The 19,593-nt window shown below is 43.2% G+C and overlaps 1 protein-coding gene across 2 annotated transcripts in view; it reads left to right on the forward strand.

Annotated features, from left to right (window-relative positions):
• Positions 1–19,593, forward strand: part of LOC132383566 (PR domain zinc finger protein 1-like) — a 75,214-nt gene that overhangs the window by 42,510 nt on the left and 13,111 nt on the right. The window contains exons 1-2 of one of the 2 annotated variants that reach the window (XM_059954708.1): positions 16,098–16,203; positions 16,325–16,574. In XM_059954708.1, coding sequence (XP_059810691.1) covers positions 16,195–16,203; positions 16,325–16,574 — 259 coding nt within the window. In that variant the 5' untranslated portion in view covers positions 16,098–16,194. Of the gene's footprint in view, positions 1–16,097; positions 16,204–16,324; positions 16,575–19,593 lie in introns of those variants that run through there. The other variant, XM_059954707.1, reaches the window with a different exon arrangement.

Genomic DNA, 19,593 nt, shown 5'->3' on the forward strand with positions numbered 1-19,593 from the left:
GTGTTGGGAAATGTATGATAATATATTTTGGTAAAAGGAACAATATTGCAGACTATTATCTAAATGGGGAGAAAATTCAAACATCAGAGATGCAAAAGGACTTAGGAGTCTTCGTGCAAAACTGCAAGGAGGGTAATTCACAGGTTGAGCCTGTGAGGGTAAAGAAGGTAAATGCAAAGTTGGCATTTATTTCAAGAGGAATAGAATATAAAAATAAGGAGATAATGGTGAAATTTTTTAAGACACTAGTCAGGCAGCTCTTGAAGTATTCTCAACAGTTTTGGGCCCCCTATCTCAGAAAGGATGTGTTGTCATTGGACAGAATCCAGAGGAGGTTCACAGGGATGATTCCAGGAATGAAGGGATTAACATATGAGGAGCGTTTGGCAGCTTTGGGTCTGTACTTCCCCCCCCCTCCCCCCATGGGAACTTAGAAGAATGCATGGGGATCTCATTGAAATCTACTGAATGTTGAAAGGACTAGAGGACTAGATAAGGTGGATGTGGAAAAGATGTTTGCTCTTGTGGGGGTATCCAGAACTAAAGGGCACAGCCTCAAAATTGAGGGGACACTTTTAGAACAGAAGTAAGGAGGAATCTTTTAGCCAAAGAGTGGTGAATTTGTAGAATGCTCTGTCACAGACTGTGGTTAAAACCTAGTTCGTAGTGAATGGGTTAACATATTTAAAGTGGAAGTTGACAGATTCCTGGTTTGTCAGGGCATCAAGGGATATGATGAGAGGACAGGTGTATGGGGTTAAATGGGATCTGGGATCAGCCATGATAAAATGGTAGAGTGGATTTGATGGGGTGAATGGTTTAATTCTGCTCCTATATCTTATGGTCTCCCCATCTCTGATCCTCTGATGAGGACAGGCTCATGGACGTCTAGTTTTCTCCTCCTGAAGTCAATAATCATGTCTTGTTGACATTGAGCGATAAGTTGTTGCTGTACCACCACTTTGCCAGATTTTCAGTTTCCCACTATATGCTGACTCATCACCACCTTTGATTCAGCCAATGACAAGTGGTGCTAATTTTACAAAGTTTCATATTTTGAAAGAGAATTAGGGAGGTGTAGGAACTTCGATCTATTACCATTAGGAAGTCCACACCTCAATGCTCTTACTTTTTCACAACCAATGTTCACACACCCCCTAAACTCAATTTGTAGATATTTTATAGTTGGGTTGAGTTTTCTCAGATCTTGGCAATTCACTTGCAAACATTTCATCACCATATGAGGAGACATCATCCTAAATCAGATTATGAACCAATGTGGGCAAAATTCCAGACCACAATGCAGAAGGTTCGCCACATAACCAGTGAGCGATGAGCTTTCCTCCCCACATCACAATTGAGTTTCAGTAATGTTGGCCAATCAGCTGACTGATAGGTATATAAGGGCCAAGCATTTGGAAGACAAACCACAACAATAGCACACTGACGAAGGCTCTTCCCACGTTGATAAAATGTTTGCAAGTAAATTGCCAAGTTCGGGGAACAACTCAACCCAACCATCAACCACTCGAGCTACACATTTTCCGAGATATTTTATGGATGGCTTTTGTTGAGATTGGGCAATCTTGTGACCTTGCACACATGCTGTTGAATGGGGCTTGAAGAAAGACCTTGATCATTGGGATTTAGAATGAGATCTATTGAGGAATGGAGGATGCTCTTATTTGATATGATCATAAAGTTCGCAGACTGAAAGTATGCAGGACAGATGTTGCTTATCGAGTTGTTTGGACACAATTTGGATTATTGCGGAACTTGGACAGTAGTCAAATATTATTGGCTTGAGAGGGTCTATAACATGATTTCTCGGATCAACAGTTTTAAGTTGTACTGAAAATTGTGCATAATCTGTTTGGAAAGTCCAAAAGATATAGGAGCAGAATTAGGCCATTTGGTCCATCAAGTCTGCTCCACCATTTATCATGGCTGATCCAATTTTCCCCTCAGTTCCAGTCTCCTGCCTTCTCCCCATATCCCTCCATACTCTCACCAATCAAGAATCTATCAACCTTTGCCTTAAATATATATTAAGACTATCTGTAGCAAAGAATTCCACAGATTCATCACTCTTTGGCAAAAGAATTTCCTCCTTACCTTCATACTAAAAGGATGTCTCTGTATTCTAGGCTGTATCTCAGAGCTGACTACCTCATGAGGCATTTGAGGTTTTTGTGGTTATGGAAGAGTACGGCAAGGCTGGTCTGGACACATTGCAAAAGTGTGGTGAAAACTCACAGCTCACAGATTAAAAAGTGAGGAAGTTAGAAGAAGGAAAGTGAAAAGAACTATCTTGTTCACTGAGATGTGGAAGTAGTTACCATAGAGGCTTTTTTGGTGCTGCTGGGGGTGGGGGGGATCATAGAGTCATCGTGATTGAGGGGTATGGAATTTTACAGGAAGATGAAGACAGCGGAGGGGGAGCAGGAGGAGGGTTGTGGGGCTGTGAGGTGGGGAGTGGTAGAGGGGAGTGGAGGGTGGAGAATCACTGACAGAAAAGGAGCAAAACAATTATCCCACAGTAATTTCATTCACTTGCTGAGAAAATTTACAAGGACGTTGCTGAGTCTGGAGGACCTGAGTTATAAGGAAAGATTGAAAAGGTTAGGACTTTATTCTTTGGAACGCAGAAAATTGAGAAGAGATTTAATAGTAGTATACAAAATTATGAATGGCATAGATAGAGTAAATGCAAGCAGGTTTATTTCACTGAGGTTGGACAAGACTACAACTAGAGATCATGGGTTAAGGGTGAGAGGTGAGAGTTTAAGGGGAACATGAGGGGAAACTACTTCACTCAGAGGGTCATGTGAGTGTGGAATGAGCTGCTAGCACCAGTGGTGCATGCGAGTTTGATTTCAACATTTAAGACAAGCTTGGATAGGTATGTGGATAGAAGGAGTATGGAGGGCTATGGTCCTGGTGCAGATCGATGGCAGGAGGCAGTCTAAATGGTTTGGCATGGACCAGATGGGCCAAAGGGCCAGTTTCTCTGCTGTACTTCTCTATGACTCTAGAACTTAGTGGAATCAGGTACAGCCTTTAAACTCTGGTGCCACATTCAGATAGATAATTTTTAGAAAAATCAATTACTTTAAAAGTGACTTCTAGTCATCCTTTAAAGATTATGATAAAGAGTGAGAGGCAAGTATTCTTTGACATGGAGAGCAGTGGGCGCCTGAAATGTACTCTTGGGGGAGGTAGTAGAAACAGATATGGTAATAATATTTAATGATTTTTTTAGTCAAACACATGAACAGATATGATTCTTATATAGGTAGATGGGATTAGATTGGCATGTTCTGCACAGAGATTTGTTGTATGATGTGGGCGATCATGGTCTTTTCAAATCCATGACTGGTCTTGGCAAATTTTTCTATAGAAGTGGTTTGCCAACACCCTTTTTCTGGGCAGTGTCTTCTCAAGATGGGTGACCCCAGTCATTATCATTACACTTCAGAGTTTGTCTGCCTGGCGTCAGTGGTCACATAACCAGGACTTGTGATGTGCATCAGAGGCTCATATGACCATCCACCACCTGCTCCCGTGGCTTCACATGACCCTGATCGGGTCATGATACACCTTGCCCAAGGGTGCCCTGCAGGCTAGCGGAGGGAAAATGGGTCAAAATCCTATTTCTTTGCTCTATTGTACTACGCTTTATAAGATGGGATATAGGTGGATGTGGGTTAAGGACTGAATGGAAATTGAGATGGGGGGTGGGGGGTGGAAGAATTGACAATCTGGTATCTGCAGATATGGAAAGGTGGCAATATGAAATTGCAAGGCATAGGGGAAGACAGATTTTGGGTTGTGAGGTGTAGATTGACAGCTGTAAGGAGCAGGATAGAGAGATATGGGGAAGTTGGAAAGGGAGGTGATGAGGCCAAAGTAGGAATATGGGGTTTGAGGGCTCGACAGATTTGGGTAGCATGGAGACTGGATTGATATCCATAGGAAAGGAGGTTCTGGGGTCTTGTGCTGTTGGGAACTGCAGGGTTTGAAGAGGAGTTGAGGGGATGGAAGTAAAGGGAGAGGGCTGAGGAGAGAAGTGAAAGCTGCAGAGATTTGATTTGAGGGACAGGGAGAAATGGGGAGACAGGATTGAGTTTCTAGACTGGTAGGAAGATAAGCTCAGGGGTTTGAATGGAGAGCCCTGGCTGGGCTATGGGAAGGTGTGTCTAATACTCATGGGGAGGTGGAGAATGTTTGCAGTGGGCTTAAGAGTTGTTGATGGAGGTGAGCCTTGAGAGATCGTTGGGGGTGGGGTGGTGTAGGGCCCTATGAATTCCCTAGGGAGATCAGGGAGTTGGGTAAAGTTAAAGGGCAGGACCCCCAGGGTTGCGATCTCAGGGTTGCTACCCATGCCATGTGCAAGTGAGACCAGAACAAGGAAGGTGATAGAGTTTAATAAGTGACAAAGGAGTTGGTGCAGGTGGAAGGGCATTAGATTTTTGGATCATTGGGCTCTCTTCCAGGGACGGTGGGACCTGTGCGGAAGGGATAGTTTGCACCTGAACTGAGGGGGGAAGGTGTGCCAATGCTGCATGGTGAGGGTTAGGGTTGCAGGGGAATGGGAACCAGAGTGTCAGACAGTTAGTGAAGAGGTTGTTGTACAACCTCAGACAAAGTTAGAAATGAAAAGGTTGAGCATGGTGCAAGCAGTGTCCTGAGCTGCCTATATTTCAATGCAAGAAGTATTGTACCGAAAGTTTACCGAAAGTTTCTTCGGATACATGAAGTATAAAAGAGAGGCAAGAGTGGATATCGGACCATGGGAAAAAGATGCTGGAGAGGTAGTAATGGGGACAACAAAACGGCAGATGAAGTGAATGAGTATTTTGCATCAGTCTTCACTGTGGAAGACACTAACAGTCTGGTGGAAATTCCAGGTATCAGGGATCGTGAAGTGTGTGAAGCTACCATAACTAGAGAGAAGGTTCTTGGGAAACTGAAAGGTCTGAAGGTAGATAAGTCACCTGGACCAGATGGTGTACACCCCAGAATGTTGGAAGAGGTGGCTGACAAGATCATGGAGGCATTAGTAATGATCCTTCAAGAATCACTAGATTCTAGAAGACTGGAAAATTGCAAATGTCACTCCAGTCTTCAAGAAGAGAGAGAGGCAGAGGAAAGGCAACTGTAGGCTAGTTAGTCTGACCTCAGTGGTTGGGAAGATGTTGCGGTCAATTATTAAGGATGAGGACGCAGGTGCTTGATAAAATAGGCTGTAGTCAGCATGCTTTCCTCAAGGGAAAATCTTCCCTAACAAACTTGTTGGAATTCTTTGAAGAAATAACAAACAGGATGGACAAAGGAGAATCATTTGAAGCTGTGTACTTGGATTTTCAGAAGGCCTTTGACAAGGTGCCACACATGGAGCTGCTTAACAAGCTACAAGCCCATGGGATTACAGGAAATATTCTATCATTTCTGTAGGGAAAGTGGTGAAAGGTTCAGGTTCAGGTGAAAGAGTGAAGTTGGGATTAAGGACTGCAGGAGATGAAGGTTTGGGTAGTAGGTAGATCGGAGAAAAATGATTGTGGATTCATTTGAGCCTATCATTTAATTTGCATATCTACTGTATTGTCTGTCTTTCTTTGTGTGTCATTATTCATTGATTTGTTTGTACTTCTTTGCATCTACTGTGAATGCCCGCAAGAAAACAAATCTTATGGATTGTATATGGTGACAGATACGTACTTCAATAATGAACTTACTTTGAACTTTGAAAGGTTTTCAGTCTCCAAGGCTTGGGAAAATGTGCAGCTCTTTCCCATGGAGGGTCGATCAGCCTGGCTGTTTAATCAACCCAATCCTGCTGGTTGGGTTTGCAAATTGGTGGCTTGATGATTAAAAACCAGGACGGGGTACAGACTGTTAATACATCATTACATTAACCATGAAAGGATCTGAACTGTAACACATACTTACTACACCTACAACATCCTGAAGGGTAGGAAGAAGTGCAGACAAGCCTTTGCTGAAAAATCACTGTCTGCCTCCTGTGTCTGACTCAATAAAAGTTCTGTTTCAGTCTGAATATTGGCCTCTTTTCATCGGTAACTATTCTGAAGAGAAATGCCCTCTTTTGAGGGGTAGTCAAGATCAGAGATTAGATAAGAAATGCATATTTAATTGACTTCCCTCCTTGGCAGCTGAGGACTATCTTTTCCAAATCTGCCTCTGATATGAAACACAGGCTGATTGTAAGTCGCAAGATGTTTGAGGGGAAGTGAGAGGGTGGGCAGGTGGGAAGGGGATTCTCTTGCTGCTGTAATCTTGTTTCATCTTGTTGTTGAACATAGTGGGGCATTCTATATTGATGCTTGATTGTGTGGAGACCCTTGGGGGATGCTCCCAGCACATCCTTGCATATGTTGGTTCCTGATGCAAGTGACATGTTTCACTGTACGTTGTGATGTTCTTGAGATAAATCAATCTGAATCAGGAGGATGGGGACGAGCTGAGTAAGTGGTAAGAAGATTGCTGATGGAAAAATGTGAAGTCATCTCCTTTAGTGCACAACATGCAAATAGAATATTTTTAAGCGATAGAAGTCTAGATAACATTAATACTCAAAACGAGGCATGTGTCCTTTTACATTGATCATTTTGATACAGCAAGAGATTAGGAAAGCCTTTGTGGGAGAATTGAGCTGATGAGTAAAGAGATCTGACTGTCTTTCAGCTAGAAAATCAGCTTCTTTATGTAGAGCCTTGGATAAAATCAGCTAGACTGTTGTGTACAGCTATGCTCAACTTATCTAAGAGAGGATTTCCTTGAGAGAATATGCTAAAGATTTGCTCCAGGGATGGCTGAGTGAAATTTTTTACAAGAATCCTGCTTATTTAGAGTATCCAATCTGGACAACAGCCCATCTCCACTCTACATTTCTTAACATTGACAAGTCTAGAATCATAGAGTCATGGACAGCAACAGCAAAGAAGCAGGCTTTTCGGCCCATCTATTATTCTGTGTAGACTCATCGACCCACAACTGGACCATACCCTTCCCATCCATGTACCTATCCAAACTTCTCTTATATGTTTCAATTGAACCTCCAGCACCTCTACTTCTTTAGGAGTTTGCGAAGATTCGGCATGACATCTAGAACTTTGACAAACTTCTGTAGATCTGTAGTGGAGATTATATTGACTGGCTGCATCATAGCCTGCTATGGATACACCAATACCCTTGAACAGAAAATCCAACAAAAAGTAGTGGACACAACCCAGTCCACCACTGAGCACATCTACATGAAACACTGTTGCAGGAAAGCAGCATCCATCAGCAGGGATCCCACCGCCCAGCTCATGCTGTCTTCTTACTGCTGCCATCAGGAAGAAGGTACAGGAGGTTTATGATTCACACCACAAGGTTCAGGAACAGTTACTACCCCTCAACCATCAGGCTCTTGAACCAAAGGTGATAACTTCACTCAAATTCACTTGCCCCATCATCGTGATGTTCTCACAACCGATGGACTTACTTTCAAGGACTCTTCACCTCATGTTCTTAATAGTTATTGTTTACTTATTTATTATTATTATTATTATTATATTTTTCTTTTTGTATGTGCACAGTTTGTTGTCTTTTGCACACTGGCTGAGTGCCCAAGTAGGGCGGTCTTTCGTTGATTCTGTTATTGTTATTATTCTATAGATTTATTGAGTACGCCCACAAGAAAATAAATCTCAGGGTTGTATATGGTGACATATCTGTATTTTGTTAACAAATTTACTTTAAACTTTGAATTTCCAGAGGCAGCTTGTTCCTTTCTTGCATCAGCCTCTGAGTGAAAGTTCCTTCTCGGATTCCTCTTCAATGTTTCACCTTTCACTCTGAGCATATGACCTCTAGTTCCAGTCTCACCCAACCCAAAGGCCTGCTTGTATTTGCCCATCTTTACCCTCATTATTGTGAACACATCTGTCAAATCTCCTCTCATTGCTTCAGGGAATAAAGTCTTAACGGACTCAAACTTTCCTGACCACTCAGGTCCTCCAGTCCTTTCAATATCCTTGTAAAATTTTCTCTGTACTCTTTCAATCTTTCCTGTAGGTAGGTGACCAGAATTGAACACAATATTCTTTTTTTTAAATTTCCCAGCTGAGAAAGATAAGATGGTAAATAATAATAATAATAACAACAAGTACTTTATTGATCCTGAGTGGGAAATTCTTTTGTTACAGCAGCATCATTTAAAAACTAAAAGTTAAAAAACTGCGGATGATGTCAATCTGAAATAAAAACAAGTAATGCTAGAAGTACTCACCAGGTCAGGCAACATCTGTAGGGAGAGAAGGAGAGTCAACCCCAAGGAAATGTCTTTGACCTGAAATATTAACTGTTTCTTATTTCTGTAGATATTGATAGAGTTGATGAATAGTTTTTGCTGTTAATGATTTTATGGCATTTAATGGCCCCTCATATCTGTCTTGCAGGCCCACCTGCACTGGTTATAATGCATAAATGAGTGAATCCTTGATCCTGTTACTGAATTAGTTCACAGCAAACACTTCTTGCTGATGTACAGGTCACACTGATGTATGTTAAAATTGTAAAGCCACAAGACTTGTAAAGCACATAATTGGGCCATTTTGTTCACAATGTCATTTACACTAATCCCATTTGCCTCACTGCACATTATTGAATTCACTCTGTCTCCTTAAACAAGGGAAAGTCTGCAGATGCTGGTAATCAGAGTAATACACACTAAATGCTGGAGGAACTCGGCGAGTCAGGCAGCATTTTGGGTCGAAATCCTGATGAAGTAGCCTGAAATGTCGACTGTTCCCTCTTTTCCACAGGTGCTGCTTGTCCTGCTGAGTTCCTCCAGCAGCTTGTATGTATTACTGTCCACTTAATTGTCCATTTAAACGTCTCCTGCCATGAGAACATGAAATCTGTATCTTGCTTGAATGTGTGGGAATTCACTCAGCCGCATTCCTGTGTGTTGTGTTTTGAAGTTCATCACGGACCCTTCTACCTCAGTGTAAGCCACCACTATGCTGTTTGCAAAGTATCTTTGGCCAATTTTATGTTTTATTTGTTGCCGGGCATGCAAATGAACAAGAACAGTGCTTTCTGCCTGGTGAATAGGTGAGGGGCAGTGCTATGTATTAATGTTGCCCTCAAACTTCCGTGAGTGTTACATACTGAATGTAATTTATTTGTTGAGATACAGCACTTCCAGCCTTCGAGCTGCGCACCAAACTACTTCCGATTTAACCTTAGCCTTATCACGGGACAATTTTCAATGACCAGTTAACCTATCAACCAGTAGGTCTTTGGACTGTGGGATAAATCAGGAGCACCCGGTGGAAACACACGCAGTCATGGGGAGACCGTACAGACTCCGCAAAGACAGCAACAGGAATTGAGACACTATGCTACCGATATGTGAGAAGGCGTTCTGGGTAAACCATGAACACCAGCGATGCTGCAGATGCTGGAAATCCAGAGCAGTGCAGGCCAGGCAGCGTCTGTGGAAAATAATAATCAGTCGGCGTTTTGGGCCAAGACCCTTCTACAAGTAAAATAAACAGCCGCACGTTTGCCCCTCCCCTCACCTCTCCGTCTCCTGTGTGTGTGTGTGTGATTCTCGACCCGCAGTACCACAAACATAACACACAGGTTATGTGTTCATCACCAAACCAGCTCACTCCTCGGTCTCATCGCCCTCTCCTGGGCGTTTACCGCCTCGTTTCCTCAATGAGCATTTCTAAAATGGGGGAAACGAGAGCTTTTTCTTATTGTATTTAATATATTTCTCATTGTAACTCATTGTGTTTGACTTATTTCTTATGCAACTTGTAGTATTTTTATGTTATTGCACAAATTTCACCTCACATGCCGGTGATAATGAACCTGAAACTGATTGTGTATTGTTGCCGCAAAACGGCAAATCTGACGACGTATTCCGGCGGTAATAAACTCGATTCTGATTGACCTTAACCCCAGTTGTCCAGCTTGTCACTTTACCTCCTCTTCTTTAGGCCCACTCCGTTTCAAAAACAACATATTTCCTTTCGTCGTGTTTAAATCAATTCGGACGTTCAAGGAGCTCCATTATAAGTAACTTTTTTTCCACAAACTTCCCACTTGTAGAATTATGTTGCGTTTCAACTGTCCAATTTATGATTTAACCCGGTTTCCTGATTTAATTCGTGCCGGGTGATATCTGACCCCCTTACCCCGCATTTAAAACTGTGAGCCTGAGCTGACTGAATTCTGTTTAGTTCACGCATTGAACGCGGCGAATTCGAAGTCCTTTTTAACGCGTTAATCGCCGAATTGTAACTGCAAGGGTAACTGGATAGGTAAAAAAAAATTGTAAATTGGAATGACCTGGAAACCGCATCCAGATTTGCCAGCTGTTCTTGTACACTCTGTAACAACGGCTAAGTTTTGTTTTTGATGTTTGGTGTTGGGGAACGGGGTGTGTATGTGTGTAGGTTCATGAGGTGGGACCCCCCCTCCCTCCTACATTTTACATTGTCGGCGGCATCACATCCTCACGCCCGCTGGTTCGAGTCATTATATAACCCCGGCTCCAACTCTTTCGAATAACGATCCCCGTTGATATCAGAAACTCTGCGAAATTCTCCCAAAAGTGAGTAATTGTTAAAACTAATCCCAGCTCGGGGAATATCCGCAGTTGTTTGTGCTGCGATCTCTCCCGCCTTCTGAATAAAGTATTGCTTTAAAAATGGACCGTGCGGTGCGGTACCTTACTACAAGGGAATCCTGAAGGGGTCAGCGATAATGACGCGTGTGCCAGGAATTATTGTGACATTGGAGAAAATCAAGGGAACCAACTTTCTGGTTCGGTTTTGACGATCCGAAACTTTAACGTAATAGCAAAAAAAAACCTCCTGAGTTTTGTGTGAGTTGACTGGGACATGGTGAGGAGCCGCGCCACCTAGATCAATTGGAGGCTAGGAATCCTCAGGCTGGTTGGTCATCTCGTTGCCAGCTCTGCCCCTAGTTACGATCAGAGCACAGAGCACCACCCAGCGAAGCTGCCAAAGCATTCTTGGAAACAAGTATGAACATTCCCGCTTGCTGTTGGGAACTCAAAGCCGTGACAACCCAACCTGTGAAGCACATGAGCAGACTGTTCGCTTCTCAATAAGAATATGACTAACCCACCGCATTACTGTTTATCCCATTCTAACCCTATATTTCTCGATCTCTTATATATATATATATATATATATATCTCCTTTCTAAATGGTATCAGTGACTGTCTCTCTCTCTCTCTCTCTCTCTCTCTCTCTCTCACACACACACACACACACACACACACACACACACACACACACACACACACACACACACACACACACACACACACACACACACACACACACACACACACACACACACACACATTCAAATGATACTCCTTACTCTCTTGCAGAAAGTTCTGCTTGTTTCTCTCCTAAATGGTTACTTCCCGACCTGGGGTCCATGGCATTAAAAGAGGTTTAGATTGTGACTGTGTTCTAAACTCCCCAAACCCAATGGAAAACATCCCATGTCCCACCCTGAGAGGGCTTCTGAGAACCTCATGTGGTTCAATAGGTCCTCATTGTGGAAACTCCTCGCTAGAAGCTCAGCCTACTCAACCTCACCTCTCCTACAACCAACCTGCAACTGAAGACCAGTTTGGTGAGTCATCGAGAGCAACTGGGAACTCATTTCTAATAACAGGGAATGATTTCAGAAGAATTGTCCAGTTCGATATCAGTACAGCTGTAATAAAATAGCTTTTCTAATGTACCTAAAATCCTCTTGTAATCAGCCACTTGCTCTTCATTATTACCCGCTGTGCCTAGAGTTGTTTTTCAGTGGCTTGTGTGGACGTACGCATCTACCAAAGGAGGTGTAAGGTGTTCCTTCCCTCCGCCAGCCTGCAGGACACGCTTGGGCAAGGAGTAGCCCCCCGATCAGGGTCACATGAAGCCATGGGAGCAGGTGGTAGATGGCCATATGAGCAGCTGGTGCATATCACAAGTCCTGGTTATGTGACCACTGACATCAGGCAGACAGTCTCTGAAGAGTATTGATAATGGTTAGGGTCACTCGTTTTGTAAAGTCACTGACCAGAAGAAAGTAATGGCAAACCCACTTCTGCAGAAAAAATTGGCAAGAGCAACCATGGTCATGGTCATGAGACCATGATTGCCTATGTCATGACCATGGCACATGATGATGATGGTGTGTGTAGGGAAACCAAATCCCTTTGAATATCAATACACTGCAGTCCTCACCATTCAACAAATACCCAGTATTTCTGGGATTCTTCTGTCAAAAAGGATCTCCCCACACTTTTTTCCATATTACACTCTGCTTGCCAAGTTGATGTCCATTCATTCTGTTTCTTTCATTATCATCCTTATGTGTCATGACATATGACATGGGCAATCAAGGTCTATGACCATGGTTCTTCTTGACAAGTTCTACAGAAGTGGTTTGCTATTGCCTTCTTCTTGGCAGTGTCTTTACAGGACGGGTGACCCCAGCCATTATCAATACTCTTCAGAGATTATCAGTCAGACATCAGCAATCACATAGCCAGGGCTTGTGATATGCACCAGCTGCTCATACGACCATCCACCTCCAGCTCCCATGGCTCCATGTGACCCTGATCAGAGGGGCTAATTAGTGTTGACTCTTTGCCCAAGGGTGACCTGCAGGCTAGCGGAGGGAAGGAGTGCTTTACACATCCATTTGTATCTCCACCCTGCCACTAATTCTGTTACTTTACATCCTCTTGAAGCCTCCTTACCCCCTTATCCCACATGCATTCCCATTTAGAATTTTTGGTTCATTCAGCAAAATTGTAAATATCATGGTTCTAGATTGCCATGGGTGGACAGGAATATAGAACAATAGTTGCAATCATATTAGCAAAGAAAATTTATTTTCAGCATTTTGGATGTGGACTTGTACTATAGACTTTTTTCAGTCTTGTCGTTTTTTTATACTCTGTGTATTTTACCCAATCTTGTTTTTTTTTGCATGGGAAGGATGGATTTGGGGGTTAATGATAGTATTGTCTTTCTTGGTTTCATGGCTATCCAGAGAAGAAAAATTTCAGAGTTGTATACTTTGATGATAAATGAAGCTTTGAACTTTTAAAAGGGACTAATGCCCTACTCCTGTTCCCAGCTCACCAAACTGCTGCCGCAGATTGTGAATGTTAAGTGCTGAGACGAACTCTGCCATTCACACTGGACACATCAGCCATGTGATGTGAATAGGCAGTTTAAATGGTTCAGCACAGATGTTGGGCTGAACGGTCTGTTACCGGGTGGTACTTTTCTATGACTCTATGGCTTCTGACCTCCAAAGCCAAGAGTAAATGCAGGTCATTCTGGTTCCTGAGGGCTCCCTAACATGATGAGAATTTTGCAGCGGTGTCTCAGAAAGGCAGCATCCATTATTAAGGACTTCCAGCATCCAGGGCATGTCCTTTTCTCACTGTTACCATCAGGTAGGAGTACGGAGGCCTGAAGACACACACTCAGTGACTCAGGGACAGCTTCTTCCCCTCTGCCATCCGATTCCTAAATGGACATTAAATCTTTGGATATTTCCTCACTTATTTTTAATATACAGTATTTCTGTTTTTGCATGTTTTTAAAAAACTATTTAACATGTGGAACTGATTTCCTTGTTTATTTATTATAATTATTTTATTAAATTTATTATTATTGTTGTTATTATTATTATTATCTCTGCTAGATTATGTATTGCATTGAACTGCTGCTGCTAAGTTAACAAATTTCACGTCACATGCCGGTGATAATAAACCTGATTCTCATTCTGATTCTGAGAGACAAACCTCCTGACACCCCAAAAACACCCCGCTGGTGACAATCGATTTACTTTATTTGAATGTAAATGTAAAGAAATCTTCTTTGGACTTTGAACTGCAAGGCCCAATGCAGGAGTGTGAAGGAGCTTGATACCACTGGGGACAAATCCTCAGGCACTGCCCAAACATTCATTCCCTCCACCACCAGTGCTATATTTTTATAAATTTCAGAAGTAAACCATACAAAATTAAAAACATATATATATATATATACATAAAGGGGAAAAAGACAATGTGAAAAACTTTTACATTGAATGTTGTTACATTCAGTTCCGTAAACTTCTAAATAAAAAAATAATGTGTAATACTTGTGACCCCTTCGTAGTCTGAGGGGTGTCTGCATCCAGCTCCATTTCTCCATGCACAGTGATGGAGAGACCCTTCCCAACAGATCCCTAGCATTGTCTTCCTCAACATGGACTGCTGCTGCTACCTGGCTGAGTTATTCTGACAGCAGCTCCTGAACCTGTGAGCTCCACCACCAAGAAAAACAAGAGTGGAAGGTGTGTGGGAACATCTCCAAGTCCTACACCATCCTGATTTGGTAATACCTTGTTGTTTTTGTGCCTCGTCCACAAAGGAAGCTGGTTTGTGTGTGGGTACAAGTGAGACTGTACTTATGCAAATATATTCTGAGAATTGTGTTCATCAAGCATTGTGTTCATCAAGCCTTGTATTCTGAGAATTGTGTTCATTAAGCACAAGGACTGGCATTGGCAGCTTGGGACAAACGCACAGTCTTTGTGTTAAGTTGCCTCTGTAATTCTATGGTAGATGTGATCGAAATGTTAGCAGACCCTCAGTGTCTGGATTAATGTCAGCCAGGGATCAAATCCACATCTCATCCAGCCTCCAAACCCTCTGAGATACCTTTGCCTCTGATTCTAAATCTTTGCGCTTTTCATTAGTAACGGAGCTGCCATTGGCAGTCACACCTGGAGTTGTAAAACTCTGAAATATCCCCAGTAAACCTCCTTTTTTGCCTGTCTTCCTTCATGTATGGCATGCCTCGATAAGCTTCAATGCCTGGTCAAATTTCTGCATATCATCCCAATGTTTCACCCTCTGTGTGAAACTGCCAAATGTGGAATTTGAAAGTGAGCTTTGCTGCTTTGTTTCGGTGGGGCTCAATGAGACAAGAACAGGTTGGTGCTGTGGACCTGCTTCAGAGAAAGTTGGTGACCGCAGGACCCACTGGAAGTTGTGTCTTGATTGCCAATGGGGCACAGTTCTTCAGGCATCTCCCTTCAGGTGCCAATCTCTATAGGCTCTGTGCCTTGGTCAGTCTATAAACATGAAAAGTTTTCAGATGTTGGAAATCCAAAGCAACACACACACACACACACTCACACACACACACACACACACACAATGTTGGAGGAACTCAGCAGGTTAGGCAGCATCTATTGAAATTAATGGATAGTTGACATTTTGACCCAAGACCCTTTAGTTGACCCTTGGTCAGACTAGGTGAGATAGGAGGCTGATGCCCATGGCTATGTGATTGTACCTGAGAGATCCATACGGAAACGGAGCCATGCCCATAGTACCTGTGAGACCTACACCCCAGGAGAAGGTGACGACGGGAGACCCAGTACAGTGTTTAACCATGGGACCTGTGTGCTCTAGCTGGTGGCAGTGGATTGTTGGTGGGGGGGAAGAAAGGAAAATCTTGACAGAAATATTCTCAGCTCCGGGATTGTGCTTCCGGGCCTTAGCAGCGTTTAAATCCAAGATGAGCGGGAATCAGGAGGCAAAACGGGTGTCTCAGAGAGCAGGGTTGTGGGCAAAACGCCACCGGGGAGTTGGTGGTCTGGTATGAGTTCCTCAGTTATTCCTTCCTGCAGGATTTGAGACTCGGGTCTGGTAGGAATCCAACACGAAGTGTAAACTCTATGATGCCGATTGATCAATATCCCCTGGCTCACTGCTATTCCCTCATTCAGAAAAGAAACAACAAATTACATCAGCTGTTTGAACGCTGTCGTTCTACTTCCTGCTCTGGAGAGACATTCCCTTTATCGGACAAAGATGAGAGGCGATTTGCCTGTCAGATGGGGTGGGGTAAATGCTAGTTTTTTAAAAAAAGGACGTGAATAGAAATGCGCACAGAAAGATCCAACCCTACCACGTGACAGCTCTTATAAATAACTCGCTTATCATGACAGCGTTAGGCTGAAACCTGTCAAGTGCTGCTACGTAGGGGGAGTCGTACGAGTGATAGTACTCCCAGTTCTGTTGCGCTCACAGTAACACTGAAAGGCGCAGAGTGGACCCGTGATTACATGGAGCAGGTTGAGAACTTGTTTTGATTATATTCGCCTGATCCGATTCTTTAATGGAATCAGGGACGCCAGTGATCGTTACATTAAAGCGTTCACCCAAATGTTTACGTTAATGTAATTTTCACCATAGGTTTATTCCGCCGGGCGGCTGCATCATTTTCTGGACGGCTACAACGAGTATCAGAGTAATTGGATGCGGTACGTGAACCCCGCACACTCGGCCGCGGAGCAGAATCTCGTCGCTTGTCAGAAAGGCACCGACATTTACTTCTACACAGTGAAGCCGATCCCTCGCAACGATGAGTTGCTGGTCTGGTACAGCCGAGACTTTGCCGAGAGATTGAATTACCCCCCAAGCGACATGGTGATGTTTAAATTCAGTGAGTCTTCGGTTTTTAATTGAACTATATATATTTTTTTTATATCGAAGTTGCCGAGAATGGAAATTTGCTTCTACTCTTGTCCAGTTTAAAATAAGGACTCCACCCCCTTCCCCACACCTCGCAGTGGTCATTCAAACAGCCAGAACGTAAAAGGTCTGAAACTTTCCCCCCAAGTTTGAGCCCGAGGGGTCTGCTCTCTTACCCACCCTGGGGCATTGAGTTGGGTTGAAGTGCAAAAGTTCCCCTCTCTTCTACTGCTCATCTCCCCCCACCCCACCAGGTTAACCCTGTGCTCCCCCCTCCCAAGCAAGCGGCTAGATGCGTCCAAGCGGCGTCCACCAGCTGGTATATTCTCCTTGGCGTGTTCGGTCTTGGCCGCTTACAACCGCTGCCCCACGTTCTCTGTCGGCACCCCACCACGGGATTGTTTATTGTTGTACAGTAGTATTTTCCCGGTCACGTATAGAATTCAAAGCAGGTGAGAACTTCTGATAGCGGGGAAGCAGGCTGCGACTGACAAGCGCCGGTCGTTTGCTGAATACAGAACGGGGCGGAGAGAGGCAATGTTTTAAACCTTGTTGCAGTTCACTCTTTAGTAAGTCCGGTGACTGCGGCGATGGTGCTATGCTGAAACAATGCAGACCCGCTCCAAATCTCACGTTAAATGTCTAAACCGTTCGAATCGGACGCATGCCGAGCCGTTTGAGAACGGCGGGGGGAATGGGCTGACTGATGAGGATGTAATGTGCCCCATATGTAACCCCCACCCCCTCATCACAACCGCTTTACCCAAAACCTCCCGTAACCCATCAATGGGCATGGTTGGCGTCAGCGGGTATCAACCAACTCCCCCTTTACTCTGGAACCTTTCACTGCTCTGTGAGATCAGAGTTTAAAAAAAAGGTCAGCAATCAAAGGTTTAGACAATCGTACCTGTTCCCTCTCACGTAACAAGAGGGGAAAGTGTTGGAACTAAACTGTTAAATCCAGATTTCACGGTGTGATTACAAGAAGTTTCAAATTTCCTGCGTATCAAAGCTGATGCGAAAGGGAGACACGGCAGCGCGGTGATTCCTTTCATTTCAACCCTGAGATGCGGTTAGCAAGATAAACCTTCCTTTAAGAGAAATAATTTACACTTTCAAACAGCCCCCCCCCCCCATATTATGTCCTGCAGGTGGAGGCTGTCTGTACCTTCTAAACACTTCAAAGGTTTGTGGAGCGGGGCTTGTTTTTTAAGAGATGAGATTAGAAGCCGCAATTGGGAAGGGTGAAGATTTATTAAAATGATGGAGTTGTGTTTTTCCCCAACACCATTTTCATTGTATTCTACCCACTCAGAATCAGAATCAGGTTTAATATCGCGAACTTTGTTGTCTCTGAGGCGGCAGTGCATTGCAATACATAATAATAGAGAAAACTGTGAATTACAGTAATACGTGTATAAATATAAAATTATTATAATCTATATAATAATTTAAATAAGTAATGCAAAAATAAAAATAAAAAGTAGTGAGGTAGTATTTATTCACGGGTTCAGTGTTCATCCAGAAACTTTGAAAGGTAGCTGAATGTTTTTAATAGATCCTATCGAGTGGGTGGCATTTTGAAATAGGATGTGGGGTGGTAACTGTGATCTCTCCTCCTCACCTTTGGAGTGCTGAAGTGAGAGCTCTCCAAAAGAAGTTATCCAAGTACCCTTTCAACAGAACCCGTTAAAGGAAGGGTGGTCTGGCCTCGTACTGTCCGGTGTCGTTTTAAAGAATCTGGTCATTTAGCTGTTAAAAATAACGCCATTGAAACCCGTGGGAAGAGATATTTTCTGCAGAATATTCAACCTAGAACTGAGAAGGCAAGTGAATGTGTGAAGGCTGAAGATTTTGTTGAGTCAAACTGAGCGTTTAAAACCAGGTCCAAGCTAAAGATGTGATGGAGAATCGGGATGAAAAATCCTGAGTTTGTGTACCTTTGTACGATTATGCATACATGCGTTTGTGTACATGTCAATGTGTGAGCATTTATTAGTGCGCACTTTAGCCTATATGTATGATAATACATATTTGCATATTTTTATTTGTATAGGAATGCATGCTGGTGTGCACATATCTATCTGTTGGTCCAGTTTACTCACAGCATATCTGAATATTACCCTCTATTATTCACTGTCTGGATTAAGTTAATCAGAAAGTTGTGACTTCATCTGGGCTCAGCGTCCTCTTGTAAAATATAATTTTTGTAGCTGAAGCCTTGTTGGTGCTGGTTGAGTAATGAGCAACAAGTTTCTGTTGTCTTGTGCTGTGGTTTAACAAGTGTTGGCCCTGCCAAACAGGTTTTTATTACATGTAGCAGCCACAAATTGAAAACTTAATTTGTCCTGATATTTCCCTCTCTCCCTACCCTGGGGTGTTAGTCAGTCTGCCAATATCATACTTTCATTGCTTGTCACAGACAGGCACACGGTTCTGGTTAAACATATTCTGTCAGGGTAGCCTCGAACCTGATGGCATGAATATTGATTTCTCCTTTTGGCAAAAATCTACCCCACCTTCCTCTATTCCCCACTCTGGCCCCTTAACTCTTCTCACCTATTACCTCCCCTGGGTCTCCTGCACCTTCCCTTTCTCCTATCAGACTCCTTCCCCTCCATCTCTTTATCTTTCCTACCTACCTGGCTTCACCTATCACCTTCTAGTTATCCTCCTTCCCCGACACCACACCATTTCATTGTGTTGTTTTCCCCCTTCCTTTCTACTCCTAAAGAAGTCTTGACCTGAAATGTTGACTGTTCATTCATTTCCATAGATACTGCCTGACCTGCTGAGTTCCTCTAAAATTTTGTGTGTGTTGCAAATGACCTTTTATCTGCACTGCTGTAGTTTGACGTGGATTAGAGAACAGGGCAAGCTGACAGTAGCTGACCACTGCTTCTGTAGGTCAAGGGTGACTGAAGATTGTTGAGAATGGGGCTCCTCTTAGTTCAAATTGCCAGCAAAGAAAATTTGCTGATATCTGGCAT

Source organism: Hypanus sabinus, chromosome 30, assembly GCF_030144855.1.
Source record: "Hypanus sabinus isolate sHypSab1 chromosome 30, sHypSab1.hap1, whole genome shotgun sequence".
Lineage (NCBI taxonomy): Eukaryota > Metazoa > Chordata > Chondrichthyes > Myliobatiformes > Dasyatidae > Hypanus > Hypanus sabinus.